Genomic DNA, 20,196 nt, shown 5'->3' with positions numbered 1-20,196 from the left:
GAAAACACTCCAAGCAAAGAAGGCAAAAATTAGGAGTGGCGCCCAAAAGCTTGGTTAAATGAATGGGTTCGTTGGTGGGGCTAAGGGAGGGAGGGGAGTAGGAGGATGTGAGAGAAGGGATGCAGAGAAGGCTAGAGGCAGAGGAATGGAACATTCAGCAGGGCAGATAGAGGTATGGAGGAAATTGCAGAAACCGGATGGAATGAGGTCATGGAGGGATTTGTACCTGATTTTTACACTGCTAATTTCCTGAGTAATTTGAGACCTGACGTGCGGTAGGTCTAACATGCTTTGGAAGAAAGAGGTGACTTTGGACCTATGATTCCCAAAGCTGGGGTTTTCCTCACATCGTTTCTGGGTCTGTTATAGCCCACTTGATAAAGCTTGGTGATATGGTCTGTTCAGGTGCAACCTGTGCATCCTCCTGCCATGGAACTGGTCTCAGTGTCCCAGAAATCTAAAGCCCTCCCTTCCGCACCAGGTCTCTAGTTGTGCATTAACCTGCCATATCCTCCTATTTTTATTCTTGGTGTATGGAACTGGGAATAATCCAGAGATTTGCTCCCTGTTGAGGCCTTACTTTTTAACTTCCTCCTCAGCTCCTCCAATTCTGACTGCAGGAGGACTTCTAACTCCTGCTCTTCCCCCTGTAGAACACTCTGCAGTTGTAATTTCCTTTACCCTGGCACCAGGGAGGCAGCATACCATGTGGGACTCATGTCTGCAGTAGTAGAACTGCCTGCCCGTGCCACTAACTATCAAATCTCCAATTACAACTGTGTTTCTTTGCTGCACTCTCCTATGCAGTTTTTGTCTCACTGTGCAAGACTGGAAAATGCATTCAGTCAAGGTGACATCGTAACATAAGAAATGAAGAGCAGGAGTGGGCTATTGGGTTCTTCGAGCCTGTTCCGTCATTCAATAAAATCATGACTGATTTACCTCAACTCCACCTTCCCGCACTATCCCCAAACCCCTTAATTCCTTTATCTTCACTAGTATTCAGTGCAGAATACAGGTTTGAGAGTGTCCCACTCCTGGAGGATTCCTGCACTGCCTGAATTATTTGGAGTTGAGAGAGGGTGTCTATTCAATAATGCCCAATAAGCATTTTTTTTAAATCAGAATTTTGATACTGAAGTTGGTATCGTCTTCTCTCTGCAACAGGCACTCCCAGATGGAGTGGAGCATAGCCTAGGTGGATGGTTAAAATCCCTCTACCCTGCATCAATAACATGTTTTGAATATTACTAATCCTTGCTCTACATTCCGAAATTGCCCAAACTCACTTCAATTCAATTTGAAGAAACCATACAGCCAGCAGAAAGAAAAGACCGTTGTCCCATCAGACTGTGCTGAGTTCAAACATGAATCCAAGCTCATGAGGCATGCACTAACCCCATCCCTGGAATCAAAGTTTTTGTGCTGGTGGTTTAGTTTATCTTCTCTTGGGCCTTTATAATTTTATTTTTCAGTTAGTTGTGTTGACAAAACTTGGTCTTCAATTCCAGCATGTTGTTCAGAATTGCAAGCTTTTGAGTTGAGCTGCCATATCTAATTTAAGGGCAGCAATGTTACAGTGTATCATCTACTTAAACTGCTTTTCCACAGTTTTCTTTGCGAGCTCTACTTTTGGGGGCTGCGAGAACCTTGGTAGATAGCAAGGAGGAAAGCTGTAGGCTGCAGGAAGATAGTGATGGTCTGGTCAGATGGGCAGAAAAGTGGCAAATGGAATTCAACCTGGAGAAGTGTGAGGTGATGCATTTGGGGAGGTCAAACAAGGCACAGTGGTGCAGTGGTTAGCACCGCAGCCTCACAGCTTCAAGGACCCGGGTTTGATTCTGGGTACTGCCTGTGCGGAATTTGCAAGTTCTCCCTGTGTCTGCGTGGGTTTTCGCCGGGTGCTCCGGTTTCCTCCCACACCCAAAAGACTTGCAGGTGATAGGTAAATTGGCCGTTGTAAATTGCCCCTAGTGTAGGGAGGTGATAGGGAATATGGGATTACTGTAGGGTTAGTATAAATGGGTGGTTGTTGTTCGGCACAGACTTGGTGGGCCGAAGGGCCTGTTTCAGTGCTGTATCTCTAAATAAATAAATTTTTAAAATAGATACACGATTAATGGGAAAATACTGAGAAGTGTAGAGGAAGTGAGCGACCTTGGAGTGAATGTCCACAGATTCTTAAAGGTAGCAGGACAGGTAGTTAAGGTGGTTAAGAAAGCATATGGAATCCTTTCTTTTATTAGCCAAGGTATAGAATACAAGAGCAGGGAGGTTATGCTGGAATTTTAATGCATTGGTTAGGCCACAACTTGAGTACTGTGTGCAGTTCTGGTCACCTCATTACAGAAAGGATGTAATTGCACTACAGAGGGTACAGAGGAGATTTACAAGGATGTTGCCAGGACTGGCAAAATGCAGCTATGAGGAAAGATTGGATAGGCTGGGGTTGGTTTCCTTGGAACAGAGAAGGCTGAGGGGAGATCTGATTGAAATGTACAAAATTTTGAGGGGCCTGGATAGAGTGGAGGTGAAGGGTCTATTCACCTTAGCAGAGAGGTCAGTGACGAGGGGGTGTAGATTTACAGTGATTGGTAGAAAAATTAGAGACGAGATGAGGAAAAACTTTTTCACCCAGAGGGTGGTGGGGGCCTGGAACTCACTGCCTGAAAGGGTAGTTGAAGCAGAAACCCTCAACTCATTCAAAAGGAGTCTGGATATGCACCTCAAGTGCTGTAATCTGCAGGACTTCGAACCAAATGCTGGAAGGTGGGATTAGAAAAGGTGGATCGTTTTCTGGCCGGCACAGACACGATGGGCCAAGTGTCCTCTTTCTGTGCCTTAAAGTTTCTATGATTCTAAACTTTCTAACTCCGTTATCATTGAACTATGTGAGTACCTGGATGGCGGTCGGCAAACTAGATAAACCTTGGTATTCTTTCATCTGGCAATTCCAATGTTTCCGTGCACTGAGGAATATTACATAGAATTATAGAGAATTTTACAGCACAAAAGTTTGGGCAAAGAGGTCGTTTTTAAGGAGCATCTTAAAAGAGAAAAGTGTGGTAGATGCAGAGAGGTTTAGGAAGGGAATTCCAGAGCTTAGGGCCTAGGCAGCTGAAGGCAAGACCGCCAATGATGTGAGTGATTAAAATCAGAGGTGTGCAAGAGGTCAGAACTGGAGGAGCACAGAGACCTGGGAGAGTTATCGGGCTGGAGGAGAGTACAAAGATAGGGTGGGATGTGACCATGGAGGGATTTGAAAACAAGGATGGGAATTTTTAAATTAAGTTGTTGCCTTACTGGAAGCCAACATAAGTCAGCGAACAGGGGGTGACAGGTGAACAGGACTTGGTGCAAGTTAGGATATGGGCAGCAGAGTTTCCGCTGAGCTCAAATGTACAGGGGGTGCAGGTGGGAGGCCTTAGGAGAGCATTGGCGGTGAAGTGTGGAGGTGACAAAGGCATGGATGAGGGTTTCGGACAGCAGATGAGCTGAGGCAAGGATGGAAAGAGAGCTTAAATCTCTCCTCTCTAAAGCACCTACAGCAAGTACGATCATTATTTTCAATGATCTGACACAGTTACATATTTCTCCCAAACCCATATGAAACTCGACATAAACCAGAAGCTGAGAAGATTAAGAGCCTTCACTTGATTAACTGTACCTGATATGTTTGGGGCTTGACTGCCATCTAGTGCTTATTCTTGATGTCTGCAAAATTTATTAAGTCAGCTGTTTGTTGCTGGAAACTGGAAGTAGCTTGTTGCATCAGGTTTTAATCCTGACTGCACTATTGTACATCAATGTCAACACATGAATGACTGACAGTTACTCACTGATGTACATCTGTGAAAAATGCTGCAGTTTAATCATTCCTTCAATTCTGAAAAATTAAACTATGCAACTGACTGACATTAAAGAAAAATTATGGAATTAATGTCTTTTGCGATGAAAAATATCCAGTTTTCTGTGATGGACGCAATGGGAATCATAATCAGTTAAACACCCATCAAATGAAAATACATTGAGGTACTCGTAAAAGTTCATAAGAACAGGAGGAGGCTATTCAGTCCCTCGGGCCTGCTCTGCTGTGCAAATTTATCACGGTTGATCTATACCTCAGCTCCATTTAACCTCCTTTGCTCCATATTTCTTGACATCGTTACCCAACAAAAATATATTGATCTCAGACTTGAAAGTTCCAATTGTTTCCCCCAGAATCCACAGGCTTTTTGGGGAGAGAATTCCAGATTTTCATTTTGCTTTGTGTGAAAAATCACTCCTGATATTACCCAGAATGGCCTAACTCTAAATTTAAGGTTTTGTCCCCTAGTTCTCGATTCCCCCACCAGAGGAAGTAGTTTTCCTATATATACCCGATCAAATTATTTTAACATGTTAAACCCTTTGATTAGATCAACCCTCAGTGTTCTGTACTCAAGGGAATACAAACCAAGTTTGTGCATCCGGTCTTCGTAATTTAACCCTCTAAGCCCCTGGTCCAGAGGTGAGGTGAGAGTGATTGCCCTGGACATCAAGGCAGCATTTGACCAAGTGTGGCATCAACAAGCTTGAGCAAAGTTGAAGTCAGTGGGAATCGGAGAAAACCCTCTGCTGGCTGGAGTCATAACTAGCACAAAGGAAGATGGTTGTGGTTGTTGGAGGCCAATCACCTCAGCCCCAGGACATCACTGCAGGAGTTCCTCAGAGTATTGTCCTAGGCCCAACCATCTTCAGCTGCTTCACCAATGACTTTTTTTCCATCATAAGGTCAGAGGTGGGGATGATCTCTGATGATGGCACAGTGTTCAGTACCCTTTGCAACTCCTCAGATACTGAAGCAGTCCGCGCCTGCATGCAGCAACACCTGGACAACATTTAGGCTTGGGCTGATAAGTGACAAATGACATTTGTGTCACACAAGTGCCAGATAATGACCATCTCCAACAAGAGACAATCTAACCATCTTCCCTTGACATTTAACGGCATTACCATCGCTGAATCCCCCACCGTCAACATCCTGGGGGTTACCATTGACCAGAAACTTAACTGGACTAGCCATATAAATACTGTGGCGACAGGAGCAAGTCAGAAACTGGGAATTCTGCAGCGAGTAACTTACTTCCTGACTCCCCAAAGCCTATTCACCATCTACAAGGTACAAGTCAGGGAGTGTGATGGAATACTCTCCACTTGCCTGGATGGGTGCAGCTCCAACAACACTCAAGAAGCTCGACACCATCCAGGACAAGGCAGCCCACTTGATTGGCCCCAGTCTACCACCTTAAACATACACCACACCCCCCCCTCCCCCCACCCTGCCCCCCCACTGTCCTCCCCCACCGGCGCACAGTGGCAGCAGTGTATACCATATACAGGATGTACTGCAGCAACGCACCAAGCCTCCTTCAACAGCACCTTCCAAACCCACAACCTCTTCCACCAAGAAGATGCATGGGAACACCACCACCTGCAAGTTCCCTTCCAAGTCACACGCCATCCTGACTTGGAACTATATCGCCGTTCCTTCACTGTCGTTGGGTCAAAATCCTGGAACTCCCTCCCTCACAGCACTGTGGGTGTACCTACACGAAATGGATACATTTTGGCCTAGCCAGCGACGCTTACATCCCATGAACAATTAAATAAATAAATACATCATTCTTGAACACAAAAATTAGGAGCAGGGGTAGACCATATGGCCCATTGAGCCAGCTCTGCCATTCAAAACGATCATGGCTGATCTTGGGATTCAACTCCACTTTCCCTCCTGCTCGTCATATTCTTCAATTCCGTGAGAGACCAAAAATCCATCTAGCTCAGCCTTAAATGTATTCAATGATGAAGCATCCACAACCCTCTGGGGTAGAGAATTCCAAAGATTCACAACCCTTTGAGTGAAGTAATTTCTCCTCATCTCCCCTTATCCTGAGACTGCGTCCCTTATTTTAGATTCCCTGATCAGCGGAAATAATCTCTCATAATCTATCCAGCCCCTTTAGAATCTTATATGTTTAATTTTTTATGTCCCATCATGCAGATGTTTCTAAACTGAATGCACTTAGTTCTTCTGCCTGTAGAAACCTACAACACTGTTTCATTAAAAGTGACCAAGTAATATTAGGATCGAACATTGATCTTTGAGCTCATGCTTTAATATACCAAACTGTCCAAAACTTGCCACTAATTGACACAGAATTGGCAATCTCACAAAGAAGCCAAAAGAATGGGTCGTGCAGGGGAAATAAATACACGCTGCTTGATACAGGCAGTGGAAGTAAATGATTCCGCTCGCCAGAATTCACATCACCACCTGCAGGTCCTCCGTTTAATGTCTCGTGTAAAAGACAGCACCTCCAACAGTGTGACACTCCCTCGTCAAAGTATTCAGCCTAGTCCTTGTGCTGAAGTATCTGGAATGGAATTTGAACCCACAATGTTTTAACTCAGAGGCAATAGTACTACTCACTGAGCCAAGGATGCCATCTGCCAGTGCACTCTGCTGGAAAGTGCCCATATACACGGGCATCAGGTGACGATGAGATTAGATACATAACAAGTTAACACTTTGGCAAGATGCACATGAATAACTGATGTATCTCGACTGAAAAATCACTTTTTCTGGGTGAAGGCGAAACCTATACATATCATAACTGGATTTACTAACTCCAGCAGATGGTCAGTTGCGATCCACCCCACTTCTTCTTGGCCGATCAGCCAAGCTGGTGGGGGGGACGTAAAATGCGCCTGCCCTAATATGGGCGGCTATCTTTAAATCAGAGACAAATAACAGGAGCGGAATTGAACGGAGTCACCATCATTTGTGATCAGGTAACACAAATGATGGGGACTAACATCAGGGTTGTGTGATGGTGGGGTGGGTTTAAACTTTAAATGGCCGGCTTAGTCTTTGCGTGTAAGTGCAGGGCACCAATCTACACAAGCTAATACCCATCATGAACTGTCAAAGCTTTATCGCCTGGCAAACGTAAAATGCATTCCTTCTCCTTGGTTGTTCATTCATTCATGTTCATTAATTCTTCCTTATTTGAGTCCAGAATGTTGACTATTTAATTCTTATATTTTAAATTGAATCAGTGCTGACATGGCAAAAGGATCATAAAGAATAACTGTTCTTTGTTTTCCTCTCCAGATTATTTATGATGAAAAAGTTTCTTGGTGAGTGCCTTCTATTCAATAGGCCAAACAATCTGAATGTCTCTTACACAATAGACATTCCTTATTACTGTAAGGTCTGCCACTGATTCATATTATGATAAGTGCAAAAATTTACATTTTAAAAGGCAGTAAAACCTTGACTAATTCTGTAAACTACTTTAAGTATGAATTTCCTTGTACCTCCTTTTTTAAATCTTTCTACCATTCAGGTATAGCACCGTTTAATTCTCAGACTGCGTTCTGTCATCCACATATACCAACAATATTCATCACATACAGTACCTGTTTTCAATGCTCCACACTCTGAATGAACACTCCACACTCACTGTTAGTTATTTGAATTTTTGTTGTCTGCCCAAATTGTAGAAATTGCTCTTTATTTAGACTTTTTGCTCCGTGAAACTCTCAGGTAATTCCACATTGCATATTAAGGAATTAATCCCACTATTCATGTTATTTTCCTCCTCAGGTGGGAGTCTTTGGTGTTGATATCAATGTATGCGATCTACATCCTGATCATGAAGTACGTACAGGTTTGCTCATTTACTGAGCTCCTCAGTTTATCGATGGGGAGGGAATGGTAGCTGGTGGACAGAATTTTATTCTAGTTGACACACTCCAGAAAGACTTTCTGTTTGGCCCCATATCTTGCTGGATGAATTTTTGCAGCAATTTCTTTTGACAATCTGCTTATGCATACCTGGACGTACCTCTAACCGTCATGACGGTTTAATTCCTCTCACCACAATGAAGGCTTATTAAAGCAGCCAAGGCATTTCCCATGAGCATATTCCTTATTTCCAGTGTCATGGTGGAGGAGGAGTAGCACAGGGTGGAACAAAGGAGAGTCAGCAACATTTCAGGAGGTTGGACCCCACCCGATAGTACTTCCACCCACAGAGTCTACAGTGACCACAGGTCATATAGGGTCATTAGTGAGGGGATATTTAAAAGGAGAGTGCACTGCTCCAAAGAGGCAGTAATGGTGCTCTGCCATCTACTGCATTAGGATCTGAAGCCATGGTTATCTGGCCCCTGTTTCCTCTCTCTGTGGCTGTGGCGATGGCATCTGAACTCAACTTTTATGGCACAGGGTCCTTTCAGGTAGCCACAGGTCATCTACTTAATATCAGCCAGGCTGTAGAATGGCAAGCATTCATCAGGTGCCATGAACTTTACAGGAGAGCTGGGCAGTTCAACACCTCTGTAAATGGAGCACCAAGATAAGGCCAACCATCATTAGGGAGTTGCCAGCTGTCCTCAGAACCTGTGTGCAATGGATGGTAGCCATACTTTGCAAACTCCAATAGGCAACCCGGTCAAGAGGAGTGGGATTCCACTCCCTCAGTGTAAGGTCTGTGCATGACGACATACGAAGGATCTTACACACCAAAGCAAGATATGCTGAACATTATCACCATGCATCCATACCTTGACATTCTGACCTCTTTAGGGAAAAACATCACAACAGCGGATGGTGTCTGGGTGTTAGAGTCTGCCCCCTGCTCCCATAGATATTGACCCACTCAGAGACGCCCAAGTGGAGTCGGGAGCATGACAATGAGACACATACTTCTTAAAAATGGACCCACAAAATTCTGATGCAACCAGTTCCCCAGGCTATCAGTGGGCGCAACTCGTTCACCATCAGCATAAAAACGATGTGCATCATTTATCATTCGCAAAAGGAGCGTATCTCATTTAACAAAGCAAAGTACTGCAATCTGGAATCTGAAATAAAAACAAACGTGTTGGAAATACTCAGGTTCAGGTTGATGACCTTTCATCAGAACTGAAACATTAACTCTGTTTCTCTCTCCACAGACGTTGCCAGGCCTGCTGAGTATTTCCAGCATTTTCTATTTTCAACTCATTTAGCATTGGCATAAAAGCAAAGCAATTTACCAGTTGGATTTTTGGGGCCATTATGTCAGCAATCACTCTGATTGTAGTTATGTTTAGTTTAGTTTAGAGATACAGCACTGAAACAGGCCCTTCGGCCCACCGAGTCTGTGCCGACCATCAACCACCCATCTACACTAATCCTACATTAATCCCATATTCCCTACCACATCCCCACCATTCTCCTACCACCTACCTATACTAGGGGCAATTTATAATGGCCAATTAACCTATCAACCTGCAAGTCTTTGGCATGTGGGAGGAAACCAGAGCACCCGGAGGAAACCCACGCGGACACAGGGAGAACTTGCAAACTCCGCACAGGCAGTACCCAGAATTGAACCCTGGTCCCTGGAGCTGTGAGGCTGCGGTGCTAACCACTGCGCCACTGTGCCGCCCTTATGGTGACATTGTGTCCAATACTAGTGCTATGACTGGAATGTGCACAGATGATGATGCTTGTGTCTCTCATCTCCCTCACATATATGGACCATCCAACCAGTTCAGCCTGATGGCCGCATCGGTGCCAGAAATGTACGCAAGCCCAGGTTGCCCGTATCTTGAGGGAATTAGCGCAGCCTGCAGGTGGCCTATTGTCGGAGACTCCTCAGTCCCAAAGGCTTATGAACACACACAGTAACCAGTCACCTCTTGTACTTCCTGCCACCCTAGAAGAAGCATGAGGCTTGCATTTAAAAGCACGCACGCCACACACTATCACCAAGTGGATACTCTGTGGGAAAAAACACACATGCACAACATTGTGATCAGTAAAGCTGGATGCAGAAAGCGCTCTTTCAAAGGCCTGTCAGCATATTTCAGGTGGCAGGCATGGCATATTTGCAGCACTTCTGGAAAGTTTAAGGCAATTAAAGTTGAAGATGTATTTGTGATGGGCATGGGAAGATGTGGACAGGGCTGCAATGGCCACACATTTGTGAGTTAAGAGAAGATATCCTGTGTTACCTTGTCAAATTGTTGTCACACCCAGCACCAGACTGGGCTCCTGCTCCCCTTTCATCTCCTTGATGCAACTGTGGGCCATCTGCCACTGGGGCCTCATTGATGCTGTGTTGTTGCAGGGAAGGGTTATGCAGTTTGCAGCTCACGACAATTTTTAAAACCTCAGCCAGACTGTATTTCAGGGTGCCCCCAGATCTATTCAGGTACCAGAAGCACTGCCTCGATGTGCCTACTGAGTACTCTAATGGATAGCAACGCGTTATTGTTCAGATAGAATTCTGGAACCTATAATGAGCATTGGCTCCAAAGAATAACCTTGGTCAATCAGAGGTCACCCCAACTTGTTTTTGTAAAGTGGAGTATTGGTAGGGCAGTGGGATACCTTAACATGAAGAAATTGTAACAGCTACCTAGGAAACTAATATATTCTGCTGCCACTTCTGGGTACTGCCTGTGTGGAGTTTGCAAGTTCTCCCTGTGACCGCGTGGGTTTCCGCCGGGTGCTCCGGTTTCCTCCCACAGCCAAAGACTTGCAGGTTGGTAGGTAAATTGGCCATTGTAAATTGCCCCTAGTGTAGGTAGGTGGTAGGAGAATGGTGGGGATGTGGTAGGGAATATGGGATTAATGTAGGATTAGTGTAGATGGGTGGTTGTTGGTCGGCACAGACTCGGTGGGCCGAAGGGCCTGTTTCAGTGCTGTATCTCTAAATAAATAATAAATAAACAAGCTTAACATTGAAAGAGTGGATTCCTTTCCCTATTCACAGAGGTAGTGGCCTTTTGCAATGGGGTGCGCAGGGCTGCATCAATCCAATCGATAGGCCCAAGAAGCTTATTGAGAATCCTGCCCATTAAAGCTCAGTTAGCCATCCATGGAGCAAGAGATGAAATTGCTTACTCGAGCAAACAAGGCATTAGCCACTTGCTTTATATACCTATGGCCAGTTGACTGACTTATGATATTGATATTCCTAATGACAACTTAAAATAATCCTGAAGCACAAACACTAAGGGGATTTGTGACCTTGACAGCTACTGGCAGCGCCATACCTCGGGGATGTGTCTGCAGATCTGCTTGGAGCAGGCAGTATAACCTGGTCTGGGCATTGCTTATAACTCGCAGCCTGCGTAGGCACTGCTCCTCTGGCAAATGCAGGTGTGGGCACTTTTGCCTGTAGATTCTGGTGTGGGTGTAAAGTGACTCGGGCACAGCAAAACCCACATGAAATCATTCTGCCTATCTTTCACCACCCCCCCTTCCAAAAATCACAGGTTGGGAAGAACCGTTGTGTCATTGTTGGAGCTGGTGGGGGAACAAAATGTAGACAGCAGCATGATTGCTACAAAGCCTCCTGAAAACCTACGTGGCAAAAACCTAAAAACAAAACAAGAAGCATAGAAAAATTACCTGACAATTTGTCACTCTTGTTATTGGGCTCTTTCAACTTATTTTTGGACTCAGCTCAACAGCCATTATTGTTCCAAGATTTGCCAATAAGAAAGATTACATTTTTCCAGTACGAAGACTAGTATTTGTACTCCAGCTGAGACCCACGATGGGTAGGTGGGCCACTTAGCCTCAGCTTTGATATTATCTGTTGAGAGGTTGAGATATGGGGCAGGATTGAGTCACCAGTGATAGACTAAGGGACAGGGTTGCAGTTTGGGACTCATGTTGGACATGGTATTAAAAGGGAGGGCAGCATTGCTCTGCAACAGAGGCTGAGAAACACGCTGTGTAATGACCTACCCTGCAAGACAGCAACAATGCTATCCCAATTCTTCTGAAGATTTTTGTTTATATACTACCTAATCATATGTCTCTGAAACTTTTCACATGCTTCACAACAATGCAATCTGCATTGTACTTCATTGCAGGTGTTGTGGGAAACATTAATTTATTTGGTTTTATAATATAAGCTTTTGACGTTAGAGAATTGTGTATTTTTAAAACTCTAATTTTTGCTAATGACTGCTCTCATTGGGCCCAGGTTCAACAGCACAATGCAAATCTTCTTTGAAAACAAATGGAAGAAGACTTCTGTGAACATGGCTAATGGGAATGCAAATAATACAGAAATGGATGATAACAGCAATTGTGATGCAACTGTGGTCTTACTGAAAAAAGGTAAGGACTAGGCTCCATGTATTGTAGGTAGGCTGCCTTTAAAAGTCATGTAAATCAATGTCCCACATTCACACAGCACACCTCACACAAAAGGATGCATTTTACAAGGAGAGACATGGAAATGGTGGAACTTAGATGCAAGAACGTTTCAGGAGGGCAGGAAGGGAGGCAACAGAAAGGACTGATAGGAGGACAATTCTGCAAGGCAGAAGCAGAACTGGCCTCAAATCGGAAAGAAGGGACATGGTACAACAACATCTATTTGTATTTATAAAGTGCCTTCATCATAGATATCCCAAGCCCCTTTGCAGAGGGAGAAATTGCTATGGTGGGATTAATTCACAGAGGTGGCCAAATGCTTGGGCAAAAGGTTAGTTTTTAAAGGTGGCAAAAGAAGCAGAAAGGGGCTTCAAGAGGGAGTGCCAGAGAGCAGGGCTCAGGCAGCTGAAAGCTCTGCTGCCAATGGTGGGGCAAACAGAGAGTGAATGCACAGAAAGCCAGAGCTGGAAATCTTGTGTGGGAGGAAAATTAAAGGTGGAGGATGTTGCAAAGTTAGGCTGGGGTGAGGCTGTGGATGGATTTGTCGATGAGTATGAAGTGTTCAAGTTCAGTGTGTTGGGAATCAGTGGGGACGATGATGATGAGGGTGAGAAGTACTCAGTATGGGACATAATACAAGAGATGAATTGGAAACCAAGAAGGAGAAACTGAGTCCATAAGTGTCAGAAGTGTCGATGAAAACCTTGGCAATGGACCTTAGGAGATTAAGGCGTAACCTTGCAAAACTCCAGAAGTCACTGGACTTGATCAAGAAGAGAAACTATTGCTGGAGATGCACTGGTTGTGTTTGGATGGGTAGGAGTGAAACCACATAAGGACAGCCTCACAGAGCTGGGCAACAGAAGGGTGATAGAGAGGAAGATGGCACTGAACATCACAAAAAGAGCAGAGAGGGATAATGAACAGTGGGGTTGAGGGAAGTGCAGTAAGCAGTCTCAGTGACTGGCAGGCAAGAAGATTTGGAACTCACTTTGGGTTATACAGAATGCCGAGATTTCACACAGTCTGAACAAGTAACTGATGATAGGGATGGAATCAGTGGCAAGGGAGTGGAATTCATAGCAGGGGCCAAAATGATGATCTTACCAATGTGCATTTGGAGGAAATTTTGACTCAATTGTTATGTAATATCAGTTATACAGTCTGCCAACACTGACAGAGAGGTAGAGCTGGGTGCTGACAATAGAAGCTGACCCCGTGCCTTCCAGTGATATCGCCAAGTGATAGCATGTTGATAATGAAGAGGAGGGAGACCGAGATGGATCCTTGGGGAACTCGGGAAATGTCTGGATGGGACTGAGAAGAGAAGCAATTGCTGGAATGCGCTGGTCGTGTTTGGGTTGGCAGGAGTGAAATCACACATGGACTGCCTCACAGGGCTGGACAACAGAAGATTGGCATGGAAGAGGATGGCACTGAGCACCACAAAGAGGACAGGGAGGGATAAGGAACAGTGATTACAGTTATACAGGATGTCAATTACAATCTTAGCCAGAAGAGTCTCATATTTAGAAGCAAGGAAGCCAGACTGAAGGACTTCAAAGAGGCAGGTTTGTTGAAAGATGTTTCAGGGCTGGAAGGCAAAGGCTTCAGGATTTTGGAGAAAGAAGGGAGGTTAGAGATGGCGTTGCTCAGGGTTATGGGTTTGCGGGTGAGGGAGCGTTGAAGGGTCCATGCATGAGCAGAGGGAGCAATTAACATTGTTAGCAAGCATGGAGGCCAGGAAAGGTAATTGAGCTGACAGGAGTTGGTGGGGAGGGGTGTCTAGGAACAGGAGACAGGTCTCAGGGAAAAGGTGAGCTTGGAGAGGGTAGGGGGTAAATAGGAGAGAAACCACAGTGACTGGGAATCAGAGATAGGGTGAGGAAGAGCATGGTCAGGGACAGGGAGAGAGGTGGTGGCAGAGATACCTGCCCCTGTGGTCTCAATGATGATAAAACAAAGTCCATGAGAAGAATTGAGTCAGCAAAAAAAGAAAAAAGGACGACTTGCATTTATATAGCACCTTTCAGGACCTCCAGAGACCAATGAAGTAGTCTTGAAGTGCAGTCACTATTGTAATGTAGGAAACGGGACAGCCAATTTACACACAGCAAGCTCCCAAAAACAGCAATGTGATAATGACCAGATAATCTGTTGTTCTGATGTTGTTTGAGGGATTAATATTGGCTGGGACACTGGGGTTCACTCCCCTGCTCTTCTTTGAAATAATGCCAAGGGATCTTTTGCACCCACCTTAGGGAGCACAAGGGGCCTCAGATTAACGTCTCATCCAAAAAATAGCACCTCTAACAGTATAGCGATTGAAATTTCCCTGAGCTGTTAGATCATCCAGTTCCCCTGAGTTTGGGGTTGGTGTTGGTGCTGGGAGGTATATTTTGTTGGTGCAGATTAGAGGAAGGTTTACTGAGCGTTTACAGGTGATGTATACTCATACTAGGAATGTAACTCGGTGTCTGAAATGGAAAGTCTTTTATCCATCAGCCCAAACATCCCTCACCTTCAAGAGCACCAAATTCACCAGCTGTTGTTTGAAGAAAAACTTGCTGCAAAGCCCTGCCCCCCCCTGAAAGGAAGACTAGTGAAGGTCACCAAGCCTTGATTCCTCCCACTGAGGCTGCACATAATAAGATGTTGAATGAGGACGCTTGGGCTTGGCTGAGTTTTCCACCCTTTAGTCAAATAGCCTCCAAGAGCCATAGTCAAGGTTCAGCCATGAACAGTGGACATTGGGCCAAGGTATGGGCTCGTAATCCAAAAGAATGGAAATGGAAAACTTCCTATTTTTAAAGGGAAATTATTATCTCAGTGGATGGGTTTTCAGGAATTCCGAGTTCAGAAACTCTGAACTCAGAACTCTGTCAACAGAGCTATTGATTTGGCTGGTGTTAGTGCACTTGGCACTTCCTCATGGCAACCAAGAGAGCAGAAGGATACGAGCACGTAACTTTGAGATTATAAAGTCATACTGGAAACAATTGCCTGGAAAAAGGCATTGACCTGGCCAGCCAATAGCACAGCGGGTACATAGAATCACACAGTACGGAAGGAGGCCATTTGGCCCATTGTGACTGCGTTGGCTCCACAAAAGAGCTATCCAATTAGCTCTACCACTTCCCTGCTCTTTCCCCAATACCCTGCAAATTCTTCCTTTCAAGTATATATCCGCCTCCCTTTTAAAAGTTGTAATTGAGCCTTTCAGGCAGTGTATTTCACAGCTCACTGAGTAAAAAAATTCTCCTAGATTTTTTTTTGCCAATTATCTTAAATCTGTGTCCTCTTGTTACTGATGCTGTGGTGGTGGAAACGGTTACCTCCGAGCCACTCTATCAAAACCCCTCATAATTGTGAACACCTTGATTAAATCCTCTCCTTACACTTTTTTTGCCCGAAAGGGAACAATTCCAGCTACTCTAGTCTTCCACATAACGGAAGTCTCTTATCCCAGATACTTCATAATCAAACAATGCCCGTTTCCATCCGCTGTCTCATTTGTGGTAAGTCTTGTTAAATCCCAGCTGAGGAGCTAAACTGAATGCCTCGTGGTACTGGACCATTTCTATGAAGGAAGTTATTCCTCTAATCCAGCCACAAGCAGGCTTCCTGTCTAGAGTTCCCCCCATCTGCCAATTTGAAAACTGGACAGATGACCCATTAGGGGTGGGAAGGGGTGGAATGATAGCTTGTGTTCTGATTTTGTGCTTTTTTTGTTGATGAAAATTCATTGAAAAACAGAGTAACTGACATTTCCGTTTCAGAAGCCACAAACACAAATGGGAAAAAACTGACTTATTTTTAGAAGAAATATGTGTTTAGAATTTACAAATTTCCAAACGGCCCACACAAGAAAAAATAAACGACTGGCAGGTGATTGTGAACATCTCTGCAGCCTAGAAAGGTCTGCATCCTAACTAAAGGGAACGTGTAGTGTTACAAAGCATCACGGGTTTGGGGGAATTGAAGAAAATAGCAGCCCTTCTATTGGATCACTGGAGCTGGTGGAGAGTTTTAATCACGACACTTAACATTGTTATCTTATCTTCACAGCCAACTTCTGTCGTAACTCCTCCGTGCTCATGGTAGATGAGCTTCTCTCAGCTTATCCACACCAGCTCTCTTTCTCTGAGGCCAGTCTAAGGATCATGATAACCAGTCACTTTGGACCTAAAACCAGGCTAAGCATGGCTAGTCGCATGCTCATCAATGAGGTATTTACTCTCAGCAACAGCAGCAGGTGCCAAGGGAAAAGGTTCAGGTGTGAGTTTCTACCTGACGACAGGTCTAAAGGATGTAATGTAGATGTCTGTCAGTGTTATGACCCAAACTCAAGGTACGCACGTCCCCACACACTGTGAAGTTGAAGCCTGGCCAAACTATAAAAGTTTGCATTCTGCCCCTTTAAAATAGCGAGTCCTTTTCTATTATACTGAAAATAGGGCTTTGTGACAATCAGCTGTAATTTTTGAGTTTGTGATGCCATAAGATAGTGAAGTGTTTGTTCTATTACCTCACTGTGCTGACTTTTCAGCTGCCTTATTGTGGGTGTAGAGAAGGAGGGAGGCTCCAAATGAGGGCCGCAGGAATAGGAGAGAGAGTTGTCCCTGGGTCAATTTTGTGAAACTCCCAGCATGGTGACGTTGGAAGAAACATCTTGTGTGGATGACCCAGGGAAACCAGAAGAGAAATGCGAGGGGGATAGAGGGAGTTTAAACTTTAAAAAAAATGTTACGCAAATGAACCATGAGTTAACAATGAGTAGGAAGGCTACCACTAATGTCGAGAAGAATGTTGTTTTGATGAAAAGTAGTACTGCTTTACAAAAAAAAAAAATCACAGGTAGGAGTTATATTTTATTTGCTAATAATTCATTTGTGCCAAGCATCACTCCAAAACCCAGCAGGTGGCTTGCTGCTGAGACTATTTTTGAGCATATACTAGGAGGCCGCACAACTGCAGACTGGGATGACTCATCCAGTAAGAATATAAGAAAACATTAAATAAGAAAAGGCCATTTATGCCATCAAGCTCAGTCCTTCTGCATACCACTTATAATCCACCCTATCATGGTGACTAACCTACTTGCTGAATCTCCTGAGGGGAAGTCCAGTGAAACATCTTCCTGACTGCTGCTTGAGAGCAGTTTCAGGGTACCAATCCATTGTCATACCTCCATTGTTCAACTCTGATGTTTCCACAGAAAACCTTTCCATGGTCCTAGCAACATAGGAACCATTATATCCCATGGAGTATCAGTCTTAACTTCCTCCTCTCACTCCATGGAAGCCCCTTGGCTCAGCTCAGTGTCTCGCTGGGCAGCACAAGTAAGTTGAAGAATGGACCAGGAACAATTCAGTTGATTCCCAATCCTGCTGTACACACTGTGCTGCCACATGACTCCATTCATTTCTCCATCGCTTCCCCATCGTTTTTTTGCTGTTACTGAAAAAGTGTGCGGCTCGCACCCCAAAGCAGGAGTCAGATTGTGTGCTGTTGGAGTGGTACATATTTGTGTCTGCAAGGAGCAGAACTTTGCCAGCTGTAGGGCTCTAGTATGATAGCGTGGCTGGGCTGTACACTGCAGCCATGTGTCAGTCAGGCAATGACTTACAGCTAGAACTGACAGAGCAGATGAGGGGGCATGAGAATTATCTCCAGTCCCCACTGCTTAAAGTGGGTACATTGGTGTTAATGAGATTTGCCTGCTCTAAGGAGTAAACGGTAAAACTGCTGCATGGCTTTTCCCCAAATCTCCTTCTCTGGATTGTTGTGATTCTCTCTAATGCTCTTGAGTCCTCTACAGACACAGTTTGCCACTGCAGTACAGGGGAGTAATTGAATATGGGTTGCATGTCTTTGTTATGGAGCTAATCAATTCAACAGCCTTAAAGTGGGCTGGCAGCAACCTGTGAACACTAAATTTCCACCTCCCATATAGTCCAAAATCGCCAGCATGCTTAATGTGTTGTGATTGACTCTGATGGTAATGGCAAATGGTTAGCACCATTCGCCCAGTATAGGCCTGCATGATAAGTGGGCACCCTTGTAAGTAGTGGGCACAGTACCAAAAAAAATCCTGCTCCATGTGACAAGGAGGTGGCAACATCCAACTTGACGATAGCTGCAAGTCATTAAAATAATTGAATGTAGATGATGCCAATTCTGCACAGACCTGATCTTCATTAAGCCAAAAAGACGGACAGTTGGGCTAACAGTTTACCCCCATGGATTTATAATTGCTTTCTTGATATTTCTGTTCTCTTTTCTGAAGCCACAAATTATATCAGTTCCGCATGAAAACATAGATCCGTGCTTTTAGTGCCCAACCAGCCTGTGTGTCTTAATTGGTGGTGACACAACCCATTTTCCTGTCCTCTGTATTTCAGAGACAAAGGTTGATCAGCAACAAGACCGTTTCCAACGGAGAACCCGAGGTTTCCATTAAAATGCCGGCAAAACACAACATCGAGAACGGAACAGGGCCAAGCAACTCCACAGAGAGGAGCATCAATGGCCAGAGGAGGGAAGAGGACAGGACTGAGGCCGGCAATGAAAGGGAGAATGAGAACGAAAATGAGGACAACCAGAACAATGAGAACGATGAAGAAGAAGAGGAGGAGGAGGAAGGCGAGGGGCCGTACGTGCCGTTCCACTTACCTGGTGAGTTGACAGTGTCAGCTGTGGCTCAGTTGGTAGCACTCTGTCTTTGGAGTCAGTAGGTTGTGGGTTCAAGACCCATTCTAGGACTTGAGCACAAAAATCTAAGCTGATGCTCCAGTGCAGTACTGAGGGGGTGCTGGGCTATTGTTTGGATGAAACATTAAACTGAGGAGGCCCTGTCTGCTCTCTCAGATGGGTGTAGAAGATCCCATGGCACTATTCCTAAGAAGAGCAGCAGAGTTATCCCCAGTGTCCCAGCCAATATTATCCCTCAATCTACATCACAAAAATTATCACGCTGCTGTTTGTGGGATCTTGCTGTGCACAAATTGGCTGCCATGTTTCCAACATTAAAGCAGTGGCTGCACTTCAAAAGTACTTCATTGGCTGCAAAGTGCTTTGGGGTGAGGTTGTGAAAGGTGCTATATAAATGTAAGTCTTTATTTTTTTGTTGGGTTGCTTTTAAGAGGAGCTGTATCGGATTTAAGTGCTGATGTAAAAGCGTGTGAAGAGGGACTCGGATGATCTGTGTGGGTCTGTTCTAAACCACCCTTCACTGTTATGCGTGCAGGCTGTGTAATTTGCTCCATTGCTGCCTGTGCTGTTTGGTTTACTGACTGGCTCAGAGAGTGAGAGTTGGTATGGTGTACTGTGTTGTTGTTGTAGTGCGTTGAGTGTGCCGACAGCACCTGCTCTAGAGTTCCCTCTGCTGGTATTTCTTTTGTATTACGAGTGACTGCAGTCTGCTCCAGAACTCCCTCTGTCATTATATTCCATGCTGTAGTGTTTGAAATTTAAATAGCATGCTGTGGATTTTCCTCAGCTGTTATCTTGTGGGTTGAAATCATGCTGTGCAATAGTAGCATTTAAACTTGTAAACATATTCTCATGAAATTCCTTTGTGATTTTAAGCGGTTGATTTCAGATAGAACTGTATTTCTGTTGCGCTTTTCACAACCTCAGGATGTCCCAAAGCAGTTTACAGCCAATGAAGTACTTTTTGAAGTGTAGCCACTGTTGCAATGTGGGAAACGCAGCAACCAATCTGTGCACAGCAAGATCCCTCAAACAAGTAAACACCTTTGTTAAAATAACAAATATGCATTCAAATGTATTTACCCACCCACATGCTGTAACTCACAGCACAATTTCATCCAATAAGTTAGTCTTCTCCCTAGGTTAATATTCAAATGCATTTATGGGGAGCAGGAAGTTGTTCACCTTCCTCATCAGTCATAAATGCAGAAGTGAAGAAAACCAGTGATGTACTCTGCACAAGGAGAGGAAGTTGAGGGAAAATGCTA

The 20,196-nt window shown here is 44.5% G+C and overlaps 1 protein-coding gene across 2 annotated transcripts in view; it reads left to right on the top strand.

Annotated features, from left to right (window-relative positions):
• The window catches only part of LOC137376249 (sodium/potassium/calcium exchanger 3-like), a 451,264-nt gene that overhangs the window by 399,327 nt on the left and 31,741 nt on the right, over positions 1-20,196 (top strand). For both annotated transcript variants that reach the window (XR_010976157.1, XM_068044421.1), the window contains exons 8-12: positions 7,157-7,182; positions 7,652-7,705; positions 12,039-12,175; positions 16,283-16,443; positions 18,619-18,892. Coding sequence is in view for 1 of the 2 variants with exons in the window: in XM_068044421.1 (XP_067900522.1) it covers positions 7,157-7,182; positions 7,652-7,705; positions 12,039-12,175; positions 16,283-16,443; positions 18,619-18,892 (652 nt within the window). In the remaining variant the exon portion in view is untranslated. The remainder of the gene's footprint in view (positions 1-7,156; positions 7,183-7,651; positions 7,706-12,038; positions 12,176-16,282; positions 16,444-18,618; positions 18,893-20,196) is intronic.

The sequence above is a fragment of the Heterodontus francisci genome, chromosome 13 (genome assembly GCF_036365525.1).
Source record: "Heterodontus francisci isolate sHetFra1 chromosome 13, sHetFra1.hap1, whole genome shotgun sequence".
Taxonomy (NCBI): domain Eukaryota; kingdom Metazoa; phylum Chordata; class Chondrichthyes; order Heterodontiformes; family Heterodontidae; genus Heterodontus; species Heterodontus francisci.
The sequence above is the reverse complement of the archived record's forward strand: the minus strand, read 5'-3'. Positions and strand labels throughout refer to the sequence as shown.